We start from the raw sequence: 20,850 nt of genomic DNA, 5'->3' as shown, positions 1-20,850 counted from the left end.
TCAGTATGAGTGAGTCTGTTCGTGACTCCGGTGCTGCTGTCAGGGCCCAAACTTCAAGGAAAGTTGTGGGGCTTTGACCCACACTTCCAGGTCTTCAAGGAAAAAGTTATAAAAATATTTTAAGTTTAAGGCCATTAATGTTAATTGTAGACACTGAATTTTGTCATCCCCCGACGATGATGACAACAGGACACGGACAGACATCGGTATCTCTCTCAAGAAGGACTCTTGTCCCTACATCTAAATCAAATCACCCTAACATCCCTAAAATGACTTATAAGACCCTTTTACCAAACGCTGAAGGAGGTACTGCTCACCTTCCCCAAAATCAAGGAAAATTGGCACTACACCCCCACGGCACCTTGGGGACCCACCACAGAACCATTGTATTTTTTTCATGTCGCCATAAAGGGGTGTGACATCAGCCTGCTAACGTCATCCACGGCGTCATGGAAAAGTCCCCCATGACGCCGTGGAGATGGAGGACCTATCCGGGCCAGGCTGTGGGGCACTCCCCCCTATAAATAGGAGGGTCCCCCTCCCCTCATTTCACAATTTTTTCGGGCAGAGAGACCCTTCCAGCTCATTTTTTACCCCTTTTTCCACCAATTCTCTCCCTCTTGAGCGTCTGTTGGAGCGAGACTCCAAAGGTATGGATAGATCCTTCGATTACCCACTCGAGTAAAGAGCGATTCTTATCCCATAATTTTGTTATCCCGTCAGTATACGGATAACGAAAAATCCCCTTCGTAGCTGTTATTTTGTTTACATACTGATAACGAGAATCCCTTATATAGCTGTTGCTCTGCCCGAAGTGAGTGACGAAACCCATCTCATATAGTCCTTACTCTGTCCGACAAGAGAGAGGCAAGCCGATTGTCCGTCTCCACCTGAACCGTGGGACATCGCATTTTTCATATTTAGTGCATTTCCATTTATTTCTTGTATTTTTTGACAGGTATCTGTCTCTTTCCTTCTTATTATTTTTGGCGTAATGTAGACAATTAAAGTAATTCGCTTTAGTGTACATAGTAAATGATTTCTTCTTTGTCATGATTAGTGCATCATAACCTAGCATTGCATGTTAGTATATGATATATTATTAAGGGAGAATCTTCGAAAATAAGTATCTAGTAGAAATACCGATTTATCCGAGTGAGGTGGGTGCCTAACACCTTCCCACTCTCGTAACCTGACTACTTACCCTGAATCTCTGACCAGACCATATGGAATCACGTAGCCATTTCCGCTAACCCTGGATGGGGCTACACCCATTGGGTTCTAGGCCCTAATCCTAGGTGGCGACTCCATTTCTTTATGAAGTATGATCCCAATCCCCATGATGATATGTCAAAATGATACGCCGTTATTCATCGAAGCCAATCCTTGTCACCATAAGGCTGAGGAACCCTCGTCCCGAGGACCACAGTACTTACATTAACCATTGCCACCTAGGCATTGCCCTTTGGGCAAGGTTTAAATTACTCCGGGGCATAAGGGTATATTTGGGGTACGGGTGTAACATCCCCCCAACCTTATTAAAAATTTCATCCCCAAAATTTGAGGCAACCCGATCTCAAGGGTGAGGACTGTTAAATAATAATACCTCCAATTACCCACTACTTAAACTAAGTTGAAGGTCGGGCTCGGATGAGGCAGTGCCTATTTTTCACAACAAGTCAGGTTCTACAATTCTATTTCCTTATAGGGTCTCATTACCACAGAAGGTGTGGTTCATAATGACCCTAGGCTCTATTGGGTTAAGGGTCAATGGTTACAACATTCCAGAGGTAATATCAGGCCTTACACACTAAACTAAACCACCGAGAATGAAAAGTTCCCTAGGTCTTCTAGATCAAGTGATACCATTCTGGCCTTTACTACTCTGGTCATTCCTGGGTTACAGGACTTAACCTGTCCAGTCCCCAATATAGAGTTTACATTCTGAATGCTATCACTTCAGGTCATTGTAGTACCTAACCCAACTTTAGAATGATTTGGAATATTGATGGAATCTCCTATTGTTCACTCCCAGTACGGAGGGAACGCATTTGGTGATCCATTACTCCCTTCATATCTGTCATTGAAAAAGGTCTTGTTACATCCTTCAGTTCTAGCTTTCACAACCTTACAACCTACTACATAGTCATCTCACAAGGAAAGTCTATAATGGTCCTTTTTCGAGAGCCAAACAGTCTTTTAATGATGTTGGTTTAAGTCATTCCCTTGAGCAAGTTCCATTAGCTAACCTAGCCGACCATTATTAAATTTATTAACTATAATCCTGTGATCAACCATGAACAAGGATTGAGGTTCAACTAACTAATCATAGTAAGGTCAAGGCAAGGTCATAGCCAGAGCATCTCTTCAGCCACACAAGTCTAAGGTTCTAAGGGATATATATATATATATACGTAGGCATAAATTCCATAATTATATTCATATCCTTATGGACATATCTGTAACTTAGGTCAAACCCACAAAGGTAGACAAGCTCTAGGTATAGTATACTAAGTCATTTCAGATGTCACATCACAACTTAGAACTCCCTCTATGAGTCTAAACAAGGTTTGGATGAACCAAGTAAAGTTCAAATAGAGATTGTCGTTAGTCCATGAGGTGGCATGGATGACTTCCACATACACGTGGCTACTAATAACCACCCTAGGTCAAATTATCCAAAACTAGCCTATTATTTCCTTCTTTTTGTCTGGCTAAAAGTTGGATCCTATATACCCCTATAAGGGTTTCTACACCACATAGGTTTGGTTCTATTATTCATTCTTGGTTCACTTACTAACGGGGTCGAAGGATTTTCACCCTCGAAGGTAACTCTCTCCTTTCACATAGGAGGGGAGTCACAATGTACACTAAGACCTGCCATCTTTTGTTGGCTGGCCCAGTCGTGTACAAGTCCTAATCCCTTTCAATTCCAGGTATTAAACTAAACTTAAGTGGTCCCCACAAATGGGTTACACAACAAGGATGTCCAATCTAGGGTATAGGCACAAAATCAACACATATGGGTGTGGTCAAAAGGTCTCCAAATAATCTGGGCTTAAAATCCTAAAAGAAATCGGACGGACTGACGAGTGGTATCAGTACTCTGGTTCCGTTCGTGGCTCCTCCACAAAGATAGGGAGAGCGGACTAACGGGTGGATGCGGAATGCGAATCCGTTCGTTCGTTCGTTCTCAGAAGGTCAAATGGCCGAGTGCATTTGAATCGATCGGATCTACGGACGGACTCATAGATGTAGATCCATTCGTTGATCCGCACAGTTTTTAAAAGTAAAATTTTCAAGTTTTGCGCGGAGCGGATTAACAGGCAGAATCACGATATGTGGATCCATTCGTTCGCCCGTTCGCGGGATTTTAACAAAAAAGATCTACGAGTTTTAAAACTCACTTTTGGGGCTTGAAGGAAAGGTACACGACCGTAGGGGATAAACCTCTATAGGGTTCTCTGTTTGGGCTTCCTAGCACTTCCTTGAGTGGATTTTCTTGCAAATTCAAACCCTAAGATCAACTCGCACACTCTCAGGGTATGGTTTCTCTTCTCCTTTCTCTTCTCCATTCTTTCTTCTCTTCATTTGGGAAGTTTGATATGATGTCTCTTCATATCTCTTTTTCTTTCTCTTGGATTTGAGATGGATAGTCCTAGGTTGTGATTAGATTTAATTTTGTTTACATCGTCATGGCCATATACACTAAGATCATGCCAAAATTGATTTAGGCTAAGGTTTTTTTTTTTTTTGGGTTCAAATCAAGCCCTAATCGATTAATGGCACTATGTGGATGGCTTCTTGTTTGTTTATTGCGTCTCTTATAGATTTTCAAGTATTTGCAAGCATCTTAGAAGTTGTTTGTCATGGTTGCCATATATAGTTGGATTACTTGGATTATTTCTAGGTTTTTAATTTGGGTAAATCCTCAATTCCTCAATGCTTTGGGAACTTTTTAAGTTCATGATTAATTCTTTGTATGCCATAGGGTCTCATAAATCATCTCATTATCTTACCTTCAAACATATTCTCTTGATCATCTTGTTGTTAATATATCCTTGGTATTATTCCCCTTTTTCCTCAAATAATTTAGTTCTTGTCTCTTGTTGGGGTATTTCACTCAATCACTTGCTTGCTTGGTGTTGATTGGAATGTAAGATAATTAAAAGCATGTATTGTCCACATCAACCTCACTTCTTCACGTCCACACACTAAGGATTTCATATAAACTTCAAGTGTGAATTGATCTTGTCTCTTTTCCTTCTCAAACATGTCTCCAATGATATTCATCATATATAGCCCTCTCTTCAAACCATTTCCATATCACTTAGGTATTTTCCTCCATAATTTAATTGCAAATCTTATATCATTATTCCAATTTGGCTCACATTTGTTGTCTTTCTTTGGATGGTGCCTTGTGTGTGGGTGACTAGCCATGGGTCCCAAAAGAAAGAGAGACCTATCCATTGTGCCTTCCATTCCTACTGCCTACAACGTGCATCGATTCACTTTAGAAAGCACTGAGGGGATCTTCCGAGAGCACCTGTTTAACAACAAGATTCTTATGGAGAGAGATGTGACAGTGGAGGAACTTCTAGCATACAAGGTAGGTGCTAGATTTGACCAGTTGAAGTGGAATGGCATGTTGGCCCAGCTAGAGTTCTACTACCCCACCTTGGTCAGGGAATTTTACTCTAACTTGGTACTGGTTAAGGAGGAAGATGATGAGTACAAGCTAACTTCCTTTGTGAAAGGAGTTGTCATTAGTTTCACTGCAGTGAAGTTAGGGATTCTTCTCGGTGTTTCTTCAGAAGGTGAGAGGGTTTACTATCGTCCAGGCAGTCACCCAGACAAGTGTTTGCCTCCAGATGAGAAGCGGAGGTTGTTCAAGGTTCTCTCAAATGACAGGTTCGAGGAGAATGAGGATCTTTCCCACTTCCCTCCATCTCAGCGAGTTCTTATATTCATTGCCAAGACCAATCTGGCTCTTTCTAAGGCTCACAGTACACTGCCTCCTTTGATGTCTGTGGTTCTAGCTCACTCCTTGTACACTGGTCGGCCTATTTTCCTGCCTCATGTGGTCATGCAGCATATGGCTCGAGCAGTAATGAATTCGGACCACAACAATAATTTACCCTACAGTAGACAGCTTACCCGTATCTTCCTATGCCTTAGGGTTGACCTTGACCGTGAGCTCAGGGAATTAAGTACTGAGGGGCCTATTGGGTTCAATACACTGCAGAAAATGAATTTATATTATGATTATGACAGTGCAGGGGAGTAGGTCAAGTATGGGGATGGTAGAGGGGCCAGGGATGATGAGGATGACAGCGATGATGACCTTGAGTTTATGGGTTTTGGACCTTTTGCAGCAGGAGCTTCAGGTGCACCAGGGGGAGGTAGTGTTATCTTGATGGCTATCAGGCAATTGAACCTAAGGATGGTGGATGGCTTCGATGATGTTAAGAAGCAACTTTTCGACCACGCTAAGCTTCTAGAGGGCATAGAGCGAGGAGTGGATGATATTAATGCCTTCCTGGGTCGCGGTGGTGGTGGCGGTGCAGATGATTAGTTCAATTCTTTTTCAGCAGTTCTCTGAAGTTATTTTGGACCAGTTCTTTTGATTACTTATCTTTTGGATTTGGGATGATGGAACTATTTTCTTTTACTTTTCTTTTTGTTTTCTTGCATTTTCTCTTTTCTTTCTTTTGATTAGTTGGTTGAACAATTTAGGAACTTCTTTGGAACTTTCAGTTATGGTGGACTTATATATTTTGATCTGAGATGGACAGAATTAGATGTTTTGAGTTGGAACAGGTGGGATCTTCTAGTTTAGGTTGGAAAAGGCACAGTTATGCCCAATAGGAATTTGGAACAATTTGAAGTTATGATTAGTTATATATATATATATATATTATATTTGCTTACTTCATCTTGTTTTGGATTATTGTTGGTAATTTGTGGATTGATTTTATTTGCTTCATTGTTTGTTATGAATCTTCACATATAGATGCCCATCTATTACCTATTTAAAATCCAACAAGTAATTGCATAATTATATTTAACAGCCTATGTTTCAAGCACTAATTTTCATGTTGCCTATTATTTTCTAAGTTCTTGTTTCCACTATAATCAGTCTTCTCCTATGTCTGCACGCAATCATTTATGCTCTTGAGATTTTTAATTTACAACCTAATTTGTGGAGAGTAAATAAAGAGGTTACGCCAGACTGTGGTCGATGCAGAGCATCATTGCTCTGATACCACTTTGTCACGCCCCCATTCTGATGTAAGATATTTTGCCACATAGGGGGTGACTGAAACAACACACATCATCCCAATACCTACTAGGATCACAGATACAGTGTCCCGAGCCACAGTCCACTCTGTCATCACTCATGATGACAGCAAGGAACGCACCCAAAAGGAATAAAACGTTCCAGTCACAGAGTTAGCGGAAGCGAAGTTAAATCAAACATGTGAAATTATAGAACATCGGTTCTCTAATGATAACTCATAGTATAATTTCATAAATGTAACCATTCAATCTCTCCTATAAATAAACATACAGTTTATACATGATTGTGAAATGAATATAGAAGTTAAATAATAAATAATCGCCACTAGGGCACAAATCTTGGGTGTACATCTACATCCAAGCCACAACCATCGACTCTACTTGAATTGCATCTAACGGTGCTCATCAAGAGGTTATCTGCATATCAACTAAAAAGGGGTTGCACAACGGGGTTAGCTACACTAGCTAGTAAAGGAGCAAAGGGGAATGCACATACATCATACAATCAATATCAAACAAAATGATGCATGCAAATGTTAGATTCATTTTTCACCTAGCACACAATTCAATTGGTTAAGTGTATGCTACTGTGATAACTCGGAAAACACTGAAGGTCACTTATCCTATCGCCCCAGTGAAACCTCAATTATCACGAGGGGACTTACGCCTGTAGAAGCCATTATGACCACCCAGTGGCAGACCTCGATAGCCATCACTACTCCTGACCTGGCCTCTCCTGCCTCCACAGACATCATGTGCTCAGACTATCCAACACATAAACCCCTGTTGGCAAGGGTCGTAGCATAAGGGAACAAACATTCTAGCCGCAAATATACTATATGCAATTCGTATATTCCCAAGAGGTATTCCGGGTGCATCAACGTCCCATTCCATCTAGTACCCGGATACCAGCACGGCACGACACATACAGATCAGGATGGCATATATCAGATTTCATAAGTAAATAAATTGGGATTCCGGTACCGACACACCTGGCATTGCAGCCCAATACAATGGTGAGAATACTATCACATTCACAACAGTTTACATTTGAATAACAATGCAATGCACACAATGTTTACAATTATATAATAGCATGCTTAAGATTTACAAATATATATATATATATATATATATATTTAAACCCAACAAAGTCACCCCGAACCTACTCACCTAACTCGAGTGTCATCCAGCGTGGTTGAAATGAATCTCATTGATGCACCAGCCTAGACATACAAAAGAAATCATTAAGGCATTTATAGGAGGGTCCCATGCTGGGCCCCCAAGGATAAACTCAAGTTTCAACCTAGACAGCATGAGCGGACTCACGAACGGTTTTAGCAGAGGTGAGTCCGTCCCTAACTCTATTCAGGCCAAAGGTAAAGACAGAGCGAGCGGACCCATAAGTGGAACTTCTCACTTGGATCCGTTCATGCATCCGTGCGAGTTCTGAGACACACCCAAGAGTGAGCGGACCCACGTGCGAATGTGCTTCCTTAGTTCGCCCCTGCATCCGTTCGATCCCTGAGACATACCCGAGAGTGAATTGCCCCCGGGCGGATGCAACAGACTTGAGTCCGTTCCTTCATCCGTCCAGGTCATTTCACAGGGTTTATACTGGGCGGGCTAACAGACGGTACCACGATTGGTGGATCTGGTCGTTCATCCGCCTGCAGTCTCTTCTGAGATTTCAAAGGGTTTCTTCTCCAGCACTTGAAGCTTGGAGCACCCTAACATTTCAGGGTCATAGAGGGGGTGTTTAAGCCTCCATAGGGTCAATAGAACCTAGGCTCACCTCATGGATCCAAGATCCAACAAGGGTTTGGTCTCAATTTGGTCCAAGGGTTGGGTTTCAAGGTCCAAAACAAAGATTCACCAACAATGGCTACAATTGCAGCACTTAGGGGCCATTTCTAGAGCTAGGTTAGCACCATTAGAGCTCCCAATTAGGGCCAAGCATTACCTTGAGTCCCAAATGGAACCCTAGGTTAGCTCAAGCTCAAGATATCTTCCAAAATGAGAAGGAAAATGGAGGAGTACCAACTTTCATGACCTCCTTCCTTCAAGCATCCCCTCCATCTCTTCTCCTTCTCCTTCTTCTTCTCCCTATGTCCGGTCAACAAGAGAAGGAGATGTGGGGCAACCAGCCATCTTGGCATGGCTTTCATCCTCTTCCCTTCCCCTCTCATTCCTCTCCTACTTCTACTTCTTCTTTTTCCTTCCTCCTCCTCCTTCTTCTCTTGTCTCTTCTCCTCCACGGTTTGCTTGGGAGGGGGAGAGATAAGAGAATAAGGATTCTCTTATCCTTTTAAGGATTAAATGGGCCTTAGGCCACGTTTGGTTTAGGTACCCCCAAAACACTTAGTGGTCTTTAGGTCTAAATGGGTTTTAATTTAGGTCTTAGGGCATGTTTGGTCCATGTCATAACTATTAGGTCCATTTAGTTAGTTAGGCTCTGTTTGGGGTGCATCCTAAGTCCATAGGACTTAATTGCCCTTTGAGGCTTGTTTGGTTTAGGCTTAGGGTATAAAACCCATCATTCCTTTAAGCTAGGCTTTGTGGGCCCACGTTCATGGCCCACTTAACCAATTAATGGTAAGGACAGGGGTCCACATGGTCCAAGGGTTAAGTTAGGGTGTCTGGGACACAGGGATGTGGGTTCCACAGGAAAATAATCCAAAAGGGCAGGTAACAGCATGGGTGGATCCTCGAGTGGATTCAGTACGAGTGAGTCCGTTCGTGCCTCCGATGCTGCTGTCAGGGCCCAAATTTCAAGGAAAGTTACTGGGCTTTGACCCACACTTCCAGGTCTTCGAGGGGAAAGTTATAAAAATATTTTAAGTTCAAGGCCATTAATGTTAACCATTGCCACCTAGGCATTGCCCTTTGGGCAAGGTCTAAATTACCCCGGGGCATAAGGGTATATTTGGGGTGCGGGTGTAACAGTTACCCCCTACAGCAAGGGGCATGGGGGAGGTACTGTGCTAAGTGCAGCAAGGTCAAATGGGGTTGGGTGTGTGTGTGTGTGTGTGTGTGTGAGTGTGAGTGTGAGTGTGAGTGTGAGTGTACAGTGGTACAGCAAGGGGCAAGCAGGGTGTGTGTGCTAAGTACAGCAAGGGTTGGGTGTGTGTGAGTGTGTGGTACCGCAAGGGGCAGGGGAGGGGGTGAGTGTGTGTATGGTACAACAAGGGGTAGGGTGTGTGGGTAGGTGTGTGGTATAACAAAGGGTAGGGTGTGTGGGTGCGTGTGTATGGTACAACCATGGGGCAGGGTGTGTGTGTGTGTGTGCTATGGTGCAGCAAGGGATGTTGTGGGTGTGGGTGTGTGTGCTATGGCGCAACAAGAAATGTTGTGGGTGTGGGTGTGTGTACTATGGCGCAGCAAGGGGTGTTGTGGGTGTGTGTTGGGTGTGTCTGTGTCTATGTGTGTGGGTGTATGTGGGTGTGTCTGTGTCTATGTGTGTGGGAGTGAGTGTGCGTGGGTGTATGAGTGTGTGTCTGTGTGTGTGGGAGTGTGTTCGCAGGTACATCAAGGGATAGAGCAAGGGTGGGTAAGGTAGTTAAGGGTGTGTGTGCTGTGGTACAACAAGGGTTGTATGGGTGGGTGTTTGTGTCTGTGTGGTAGTTGGAGAAGGGGATTGGTATGAATTACGGGTAAATGCTTTGGTAGCAGGAGAAAGAGAAGGATGAAATATGTAGTGATAGTAGGAGAAAGAGGAGATAGAATGGAGATAGCAGGAAAAAAAGAAGAGATGGAACGGGTAGGAGATAGAGTTTTGGTTCTGTACTTCGAGTTTTGGCTAGTTTGGTTGCAGGTTCTCCGGTGTGCTGGTCGCAAGGATGGAAGATGGAGCTCGGGTGCCCTATTTCCTTCACAAGTTTGAACTCCAACAGTAATAAAAGGAGGTGGGGCTGGGGTTTTTATGTTTTAGTGTAGAGGATAGTTTAGTCATTTGCATTACACTCAGTTAACCCCGTTAATTTTTTGGCCAAATTTGATATTTTGATACTTAATAGGGTTGCATTAAAATAACGAGATAACTCAAGGGGTGGTGTTGATACTTTCCCTTACTCAATTTAGCTTTTAATCAATTATTATATATATAATGATATTCCAAATATCATCTATTCTTTCGGAAAAAATTATTATTAAAATAATTAAACAAACACGTGGTAACATGTGCAATTCAGGTCGTGTCAGTGTCAATCTCAGTCAGCCCAATTTGGGACAATTGGAGGGAGAAAATGAAGTTTTGGACTCAGAATGGTACATCTCCCTCCGAGTCTGAATATTGGGAGAAAGAACGCTAACTAGTCATTGCGCCCTTACACAGGGGTATGCAAAATGACCGTCTCACTCAATGGAAAGACAAAATTTCCCAAACACGGCAATCATTTTGTGCACCCTTGTGTCATGGCACCACACATGCACAGGCCGCGTTCTCTTTTCCCTGAATATTTTTACATAACTTGTTACCAATGATGATAGTGAACCATAAAAATTTGGGTAAATTACAGATCACCCCTTGGTTTTCAATTGAAACTCAGATCACCCCCTGGTTTTTGAAAAAACTCAAATCACCCCTGGTTTAGACCCCAAAATGCCAAATTAGTCCCTGACGTTAGTTTTATGCTGTTAAGTGTAGGGGTGTCAATTCCAGGCCCGGCCCGATAGAACCAACCGAGCCCACCCGATTAAAGCCTGACCCGGCCCAGCCCGCTTACTAAATGTGTCGGGCTTGGTGTGGGGTTTTAGCCCGTTGGGCCCCCGACCGGACCGACTGATTCCAGGCCCGACCTAGCCCGCCCGGTTACAGCCCGATCTAGCCCGACCCTTTAACTTTAACTACTAATTGGTTTTCTTTCTACTGTAAGTTACAAATTGCAGATGATATGAGACCTCATCCATTGGTTATTAGTGCATTGGCAAAGCTTTCCAAGATCATTCCCAAATGGAAAATCATCCCAACCCAAGATATAATTGACCTCGCCATTAAAGAACAAGAAAGGAGAGATGAGGTAGTATATACATCTGAACAGATAAATAAAATCTCAGTATTTTTTTTCTGCTTTCTTTACAGTAAATTAATCAATAAATAACCAACTTAAGGGGTTTATGGTATTTGGTTTATTAATAATTTGTTGACTCAAACCCCTTGTGTTACAAGGGAAAGCCACGCCTAAAAATTGGCTTTGGGTTTCTCAGGGTCAGCTTAGACTTGGAAAAGAATCTTTACCAGGTCAGTTTTCACTTACCCAGTTAGCTTGATACTTTCAATCTTTATATTTTTTATTTTTTTCCTGTCTTGATTGAAAGTATTGTTTAGTAATCAAATTAGTCTCTCATTACCATATGACAACTATCATATATAAACTATCTTTAAATAAAGTTTGAAGTAAGTTTTTATTTTGATTTAACGGTCAACTTTTTTCTTCAGCCCTATGTGGCTGCACCGTTTAGAGTCCGATTAAGGACCGATTAGAGTTAAACATGCCCACAGCCCGGTTATGACCCGATTATAACAGCCCATTTATAACCTGAAGCCCGACCTAACCCTACCGAGCCCGACCAAGCCTGGCCCGAAAACTTAAACGGGCGGTCACGGTGCATGCTTGTAGCACCGTGAGACCCGGCTAGGCCTGACCGAACCCGACTGAGCCCGATCACTGGCGTATCCACGAGATTGATCGGCAGGAGATGGAAATGGAGGCACGAATGGATCATTGAATAAAAATGAAAGATTACGTTTAAGGCTTTCCGGTGAGGCTGCGATTACTCGGTGACAGAGAATGGATTGTTGAGATGAGGCCGCCACCAGCCTCAACATCCTCAAAAGCAATGGCTGCTGACGACCTCAACATGTCTCGTCTCTCTCTCTCTCTCTCTAATGTCAATTGCAAGAATAACGTAGGGTTTGGTCTGTTCAAGAGCTTACGTTCTAGGTCGTCTGGTAAACCTCTGTTCTACAGAAACATCGAATGCTCAATCAGAATTGCACATAGAGAGAAGGGGAAAAGAAAGGGAGGAGGTTGAAGGATTGGAAGCCTCCGCTGGAGAGGTATAGGAAGGATGCTCTGGTAGTGGTGGGAGACGAAATGATGATTGTTGAACTGGGAATGAGCCTGAGTTTGGGTCGATTCCGTTTGGACAAACTGAGGTTGGAGCACCACCACCACCGTCACCGCCGCTGTCGCCTCCAAGAGTTACAAGAGAGAGAGAGAGAGAGAGGGCAGTATTGTAAATTTCATTCTAATGTTTTAGTACAAAGGTAAAATAATCCTTTCACTCAATAACTAACAGCAGACGGGCTTTCTAGAGAGCCCCAATGACCAATCCTGGAATGAATCGCGAAGGATCCAATAAGCCCAACGTTGATTTCTTCAGACGTGTCAATTGGGAAAATACGTCCTTAGTGACTAGGATGGATATCTCGTATCCGAAAACTAACAGTTCGCCCTGTTAATCCTCCAGGACCTAAATAACTCAATTTTCGCCCACTGATTTGAGTTTTTTCAAAAATCAAGGGGTGAACTGAGTTTCGATTGAAAACGAGGGGGTGATCTATAATTTATCCTAAAAATTTCTTATACCAAAAAACAATTCTTTAATATCGGCACTTGCATCTTCAAGTCCCGTTATTGTTTCCCAAGCTATTTTCTCTGTGCACAATCTGAAGTTAAACACGAAACAGAAAATTTGCAATAAATGTAGGTCTCAACAATGGATTTTCTTATGCGAAGAAACAAACATAGACTATCCTTCCCTGATGCTATACTTCTGAAAGTAGTTAGAATTAAAAACACTCACACTTGTCAATACACAAACCTAATCAAATGATAGCTGAAACCCTTAACCACTTGAATACAGAAAGAACAATAACTACAACGAATGATTAATCTTTTTAACCATATGACTCAGGATCAGAACCATTGAAGCACTGATCTGAATACAGAGACAGAGTTCACCTGAAAGCCCTGCAAGCTCTCTAGTGGAGAATTACAAATTACATGAAACATACAAACCACTAATCTTACATCTCCTACAAAAAGGTTAAAAGTAAACAAACCAGAAAATGATCCTATCATTTTTATAGGGCTCTGGACCTTTTCCATCCATCTTTTTCCTTCCTTTTTTTTTATGTTCTGGGTTTACAGGGATGAAGTGATGAAGAGAACCGCCGCCATGTTATATCCTTTGTTTCACACGTCTTCCATTGACATCACTGCCATCGAGCATGGCTTCATTCCCATGTCTGCAGACAATGATGGAGTGCTCACCAATCTTTGCCACATATTCCAGAAGTTCAGTCATGACAGATGGGCAACTTTCCTTCAGATATTCAAAACCATCTGTTTGCATCACAGCTGCAGCAAAATTACAACCACCATTTAGCTTTTAAAGGAATAATATTACAAGAGAAGTAATAAGAAAAGCATTGCCCACGAATAAATAGAATAAAGAATTATCATTCGACATTCAGTGACAATCACACTGATTACTTCCTAACAATCTTCACCTAATCTGAACATCGGACATACACGCTGTAACATTGCAAAGGATAATGAATTTTTATCCTATGCAGTTACTGGACGGTGCAGTGCTACATCGTGCGGCAGCTGCAGAGGCCATGTGCACCATGTGGGGCCCGCTGTGCCACATGGCCACTGCTGCGCCGCACGATGCAGTACTGCACCGTGCAGTAACTGAAGAGGATAACGATTCAAGAATAATACATATAAATGCTATAGTAATTCAAAATTGAATCCCAGATGGCACCAAATAGAACCTTTTATAAACTTTACTTAAATCCATAGCTTTCAAAACGTGTAAGAGGACAAGAGGAGGAGCAAATTTTACCTCTCAAATTTTCTGGCAATGCAACAAATTTGAGACATACAGCTTTCAGTTGGAAACAGTGGTGCTGTTCTGCCAAGGCTAGTGTGGTTGCCACAGTGTTTATGGCAACATCTTCACAGAGTTTTGCCTCACAGAGCAACCTGAGCCTCTCAAGACCATATCGATCTGCAGCTGCAAGCAGATGCTGACCCATCAGGGTGGAAGCCCACTTGGAGTTGAAACCAGTCAGCTCTTGCATGTCAGGGAGGCCATCCCAGTATACGAAATGGAGCAAGGCCTGAAAATGGTACACCGCCATGGCCAGAAAAAATATTAAATTTAAAGCAAAAAAAAAACATAAATTATGGAGGACTCAGAAATAAATACAGTAAAGGAATTATTGAGATCCCTGGAAAGAGAACCGGGCGTTCCAAAGACAAAAAATAACTTAGAAACTGACAACCATAGTAACACTTTTTTATTGAACAAGCATAGTTACACCTAATTTATCCATAGAAATACCATGAATCTGCTTCATAGTTCAGTTCATAGATTTTTTTTCCTACTTAACAACCATCTTTCATCATGAAAAAGATATAAAAGACCTGCACATACAACAAATGCAAATAAAGGAATTCTATACATAGGGTGATTCAACTCGTGGAAAAGGAAAATGTACATTCACAAAGTGACAAAACAGAAATGATACAAATTTGACAAAGTTAAGGATTGGACTATATACACCACAGTAGCAGCATTTGGAAGCAGAAGCAAGAGGTTAGGAAGCCAGAGCTGGAGTATGATCTGTGAGCGAGATCAGCACCTTAGGAGAAGATTCTGGCTAAACATCTGTGGATGTTGAAATCATCCTCTATGGCACCACAATTACTCACCTAACAAAAATAGCCAACTCAGCCACATTTTCCTATGGACCTCTCTACAATATTATGAATAGCAATGCTCCAAAAAAATATATATAAATATTATCCAATGGAGGAGAACATACAACTCTCAAACGAGTTATCAATTAAATAGTGTTGGGCAATAGAAGGTCAAACCATTCCATGTGTAATTACAAGAATATCAACGTAGATGAAACTATGATGTTCAACAATTAACATCACTAGAGAAAAAGGTACTCATCCCACAATACATGAAAAGAAGAAACACTCTCCATGATATGTGAAGCCAACTTTATGGTAAAAGTTTCCACCACCAGCTCAGCCTGTATACTAGAATGCTATAAGATATGCAAAAGTCTGTTTGGAAAAGTATAAGTGCAGTCCTCGACTAAACCCCTGAACTAGTGGCATCTCCATAACCAAACTAAGCTAATAAAACAAGCCAATGGTACTATGAGTATGAAAACAAATCAAGAAATCCATTTGAGTGGCGCCTTGACAATTAAAGACACAAGCACCTCAGCTTTAATTAACTAATGAACTTAAATACTCAAAATATCACAAGAATATAGGACAGGACAGCACAGTAAATGAACCAAGGATACAACAGGCATCATAGGAATTATCGAAAATTTCCATTTGCTGAGCTACAACTCCCAGTAACTGGTTATGTAATAACTAAACTATGGACAGTAAAAACAAAAAAAGAATCAGTTCCTTCCTTGCGTATCAACATTTCATATTATAGGTGGTACCAAAATGATGCACAAATAACTATGAAAGCATGAAAAAAATACAAACACATCGTAATTTTACTTGTATCAAAAGAAGACTAAGCAACTCAAAGACTGAAACTAGCGGAACTCATAAACATAGTTTGATGATCAATGATATGGACAAGGGTGATGATTCAATTACATTTTAAATTCAAGTTTTTTAGCAAAGCAAGTGCACCCATTCATCAACTTTTTGTAAAAGAACTGAACATGAAGCGATTAGGCTACAAGGTAATTGAACAACCTTAAAAGCTGGAGCCTCCATATCTTCAACCTTTATGCAATGAGTGTTTCGATCCTTCATTGGACCAAAAAGTTGTGCCCTGAACACAGGAGAACGAGCCGCTAGAACCAACTTGTGGGCTGCAAATGTCTCCCCATCAACTTCAAAATTTACATCAGTTCCCTTCCCACTTTCCAAGAGCTGCCCGAAATGTTGACCAATGTTAGAAGGTGGCATTGCTATGGAGTAAATCTTGGGTGGTTCTGTCCGTGATCTAACAACACCGACACTACAGTGAACTGACAAGCAATCGTCTTTGAGGTAATCCGATGTCTCCAAAGCTGTTCTTTTAAAAAAACGCTTGTAACCCCTGTAGAATACAACAATAAGACATTATGTGGTATTCATTAATCAAAATCATTAAATTTACTACACAATGTGTCGTAAACTTCTTGACTTCCTTGGACAAGCTAGAAGATTGTTCAAACATATCCTACACAAAAATAAATACATAGAAAGTGATAAAGAAGTTTGCTTGTCTTTAACAAACTAAAACAAGAAATGTAGTCCACATTTAAACTTCGCATGATTCCCTTACAGTGCGTATCACACATCAGAAACAAGACTGCCATCAGAATAGAGAAAACACATAGAAATTATGTTATGTGCCTAATGGGGCTCGATCTAGTGTATGGATGCTAGATTGGGCTAGCCTAGTATGGGATAGGTTAAAGGGCTTGACTTGACATTTGGTATCAGAGCCGGACACCACATCACGGTTCGAGTCACGAAAAAGGCTACCTAGAGTAGAGTGAAAGCCATCAAGAAAGGGCTACCTGCTGTCAGGAAGAAATCCTGGGGCAGAATGGAGCCGCTCGGAAAAGGGCTACCTACCACCAGAGTGGGACTCGATTTAGTGAATGGGCGTCAGATTGGGCCAGCCTAGTATGGGATAGGTTAAAGCGCTACCTACCACCAAATTGAGGCTCGGTCTAGTGTATGAGTGTTAGATTGGGCCAACCTAGTATGGGATAGGTTAAAGGGCTTGATTTATTGTGTTCCATCAGCTCTGGAGCTTTTGGCCTATCAGTCAAGTACCTAACAAATTACCCTATCCTTTCTTTTATTAGATACATCCATAGTCTTGGATAAACGTGAACGAATTTACAATTTAAATATGATGAAAAGGAACCGCACAACACCCGTGTGCAGATTCCTGCGCAAACCCTCTCTCATTAAATGCCCACCCCAATTCGATGATTCGTAACCCTCCCCCTTCATTGGTGCAAAACAGCACTCTAGCATCATAGTGAACCCTCCCCCATATGATATATATAGTAATTTATGCATAAATACATAAGCATATCCAAAATCTCTAAAAGGGAACTTGAACGCCTATATGCTCCAATGATCACATGCCAAAATGGGCCGAAGTAATAATCTGAAACACAGAAAAGACTACGTGATGACTTGAACCCAAAGTCCCAAACCCAGGTCAACATAAACAGCTTGATCCACATGGCAGACATTATTGGAGCAAAGAACCAGATAATTGGACCATACAAACTGACCAATTTCTTATCCATAATCTATTTTCTAGGAAAATAGGCTTACTCATTCCCTACCTAAAAAAATTTGAATAACCCAATTTCACACACACTAAACCTCTAATCCAACAATTTAAACAGATACGCATGGTAGACAATATTGGAGCATAGAACCAGATAACTGGACCATACAAACTGACCAATTACTTATCCATAATCTATTTTCTTTAAAAATTGGAGTACTCATTCCCTATATAAAAATTATTGAAGAACCCAATTTCAAATACACTAAACCTGTAATCCAACAGTTTAAATTGCTCTGCTTCATGTGGCAATTCAACCTTCAGTTCACGCTTCAAAACATTCCTCAAATAATATAGGTGTAATATCCAAATACATCGGTACAGCAGTTGGAAACTCCTTTAGACGGCTTGGGATCAATAGTGTTAGTGTTCTTGGAGACTATACAGATAAGTGATCCACTTGAGGCACGAATGGTTAGCTATCTTTAAAATAAGGACAGCAAGATCCTTATCTATCCAGAACCTCGGTACCAAGGGGATTAGGACAACTTATGTGTGGCTTTCTTCTGGTCTTGGTGGGTCTATGGAGATTCCCGAATTTGGATAACCCATTAAGTAGGTGGTTGGATAGAAATTCAATGTTTCTAGATCCTCTTACCCTGCTTCAGTCTTTTCATATTTTTAGTATCCACTGATTAGAGTGGTTCTATCGACTGCTTCAGGTCTTTCTTATTCCTCGTTTTTTCTCTAAAATGGAAATATGAATACACATACACACATTGAGCTACAAATACAAACTTCAAAAGTATTTCCCTAAAATTTTTCCTTCACAGTGATGGATATAAGGCCTCTGCTGAACTTGTGATGGAAATGCTACAACAGATGAAAATAGAAGGGTGCATTTTGACTTCGTAGATGCAGCCTCCAGCTTAAAGTTATAAAAGAAAGTGAATTATTCATTATTTCTTTCAGAAGGAATTATGTTGTCTTATATAACAAAGATCTTCATTTCTCCTACAACAATGTCATTCATAATTTTAGCAATGAAGAAAAAAGGATCCAACACAGAATGTACGTGTTTCTTCTTCAAGAAATTGTGTCGGAAATTTCTCTTCCACTGTGTGCATAAACCGCACTTTTAACAATAGACCATATGCCCGAGATGCAACAAAATTTTACAATTACAACGATGATCAAATAGCACTGAGCGCACCTTCATATATCCAAACTCCTAACACCAACAATTCTGCGACGATTTTTAAAACCCAGGTAGCAGTCAGTTTTCATGCAGAGAAATCCAAAAAAAGCCACATGCCCAAAACCCAAAACCCAAACCTCTCAGGCAACAACAATTTCATTAAAAACCCAGAAAACTAAAATAAGCACAAATATCCAAAACCCAAACCTCTCAGGCAACAATCAATTTCGTTTAAAACCCAGAAAACCAAAATAAGCACATATATTCAAAACCCAAGCCCCTCGATCAACATTCAATTTTTTCCTAAGCCCATTAACTAAAACAGACACCCAACTTACCACATGCTTCCACGGTATTTAAGCGTGTATGGCCCGCTCTCCAGCGTCCTCCCAAAATGGCTGTGAACCTTATGTCGCTCTTTCCCGCTTTGATCTAAAAGCGTCAATTCGAAAAGAGCTCTGACATCAGTGCCGTCACTTGCTAACGCGATGAATAGAGAAACATAAGTCGCGTTGTCCTCGATGCTCTTCCCGTCCGGATAGAAATAGATCGCCCAGGCGTATCCACCCACCATGAAAGTGTCGGACGCGATGTATTTCCCGATCCCGAGACCCTTTGATAGAGAGTACCCAGTGATCTTGAATTGGTGAGAACCATTAACAGTCTCGGTATGAGATGTAGATGTGGTTAACGAAGGAGATGAAGAAGACGAAGGTTTGGAAGTTCCTCTACAAATCCTACCCATGCCCATCAACAATTGAAACGGACGACTCTGATTGTGATTTTCTCCTAGAAATTCAATTGCGATGCCTTAGAATGAATTGGGTTTTAAGGGTTCCCCTGAAACACCACGCGAATCTAAATTGGGGGTGTGATCTGGGGAGTTTACAAGGTTTATTAAATACAAACAATTCAAATGAAATGAATTTGGTTGGACTTCGAATTAGGATTCCTAAAGCTTTACAGTTAACGATTCCAGCGTTGTGGTGACGAATTCTGCTACAAGATCCATAAGGGCTTCTTGTACCTTTCTAGGGTTTGGTTGTGGAAGAAAACTGAACAAGGAGAGACAACGTTAGAATTGGAGACGTTTAAATAGACGAAGACGGAATTGCTGGTACAGACAAGAGAGAGAGAGAGACAGAGAGAACACGCCGAGAAGTTAATTACTCGATTTAGATTTTAATCAGTTATTATATATATAATGGTATTCCAAAATCCAAATATCATCTATTATTTCGGAAAAAGGCTAATATTAAAATATTTTAAAAAAAAACGCGTGGTACATGTGCAATTCGGGCAGCGTCGGGCCGTGTCGGTGTCAATCTCAGAGCCCAATTTGGGACGGTGGGACGGCAACTTGTTGGAGTTCACCATGGGTACCAATTGCTAATTTGGTTAATATGTGTCTCTACTGTTAGTGACTGGAACAAATTAACTAAAAAAATTTTGTTAGTCAACGGACATACTTATCACGAGACCCATGCCACACCAATGGTAGCACAAAGAATAGAATCTATCAACCTCGTTGGAACTCATACGGTTATGATAAAAAAAAAAACAATAAAAAATCATACTTGAGAGTCATGTAACTATTAGCTCACAGCATGTTTAGTCTTTCCTCAATTTGGCTTATAACCTTGGAAGAATCTCTTCACCTTGAAATTTGGGTTTTTAGCTTTGGCGTCAGTCAATGGTATCTTAGCGGATTGTCCGTGCACTAGCTATGTAGGATACATGACCGACCTAAAGAATTGATGTGATGAATGTACTCCATATATAGTCACGAATGGGAGATGAAATTAGTCTCACATTAGTCGGATAGTCTATGACAATGTGACTTATGATCTTGTAAGAGCCTCTCTACCTTAATACTTAAGATTTTAGGTTCATAACCAAGAAGGAGATGAGCATTTAATCTCCACATTAGTCGAGTATTGTATGATAATTTGACTTATAACCTTGGAAGGGTTTCTTAATCGTGAAACTCGGGTTTTTGAGGGTGTAGATGTCATTAAATTGTATTAGAACAAAGTATTTGTAGC

At 41.1% G+C, this 20,850-nt stretch overlaps 1 protein-coding gene across 1 annotated transcript; it reads right to left on the bottom strand.

Annotated features, from left to right (window-relative positions):
* Positions 1–13,448: 13,448 nt before the first annotated feature.
* Positions 13,449–19,611, bottom strand: LOC122670001 (BTB/POZ and MATH domain-containing protein 2-like). The gene is made up of 4 exons (XM_043866933.1): positions 19,144–19,611; positions 16,059–16,407; positions 14,158–14,434; positions 13,449–13,664 (listed from the first exon to the last, which is right to left on the bottom strand). Exons 1-4 carry the CDS (start codon positions 19,554–19,556, stop codon positions 13,486–13,488), a joined length of 1,218 nt encoding a protein of 405 aa, XP_043722868.1. The 5' UTR covers positions 19,557–19,611; the 3' UTR covers positions 13,449–13,485.
* Positions 19,612–20,850: the final 1,239 nt, after the last annotated feature.

Source organism: Telopea speciosissima, chromosome 7, assembly GCF_018873765.1.
Source record: "Telopea speciosissima isolate NSW1024214 ecotype Mountain lineage chromosome 7, Tspe_v1, whole genome shotgun sequence".
Lineage (NCBI taxonomy): Eukaryota > Viridiplantae > Streptophyta > Magnoliopsida > Proteales > Proteaceae > Telopea > Telopea speciosissima.
The sequence above is the reverse complement of the archived record's forward strand: the minus strand, read 5'-3'. Positions and strand labels throughout refer to the sequence as shown.

Excerpts from the sequence above, each read along its gene's own strand:
- LOC122670001 (XM_043866933.1), bottom strand. The coding sequence starts at position 19,556 with ATGGGCATGGGTAGGATTTGTAGAGGAACTTCCAAACCTTCGTCTTCT. Across the intron at positions 16,408-19,143 it reads AAATACCGTGGAAGCATGTG|GGGTTACAAGCGTTTTTTTA; the intron begins GTAAGTTGGGTG and ends TGTATTCTACAG. Across the intron at positions 13,665-14,157 it reads ATTGCCAGAAAATTTGAGAG|CTGTGATGCAAACAGATGGT; the intron begins GTAAAATTTGCT and ends ATTTTGCTGCAG.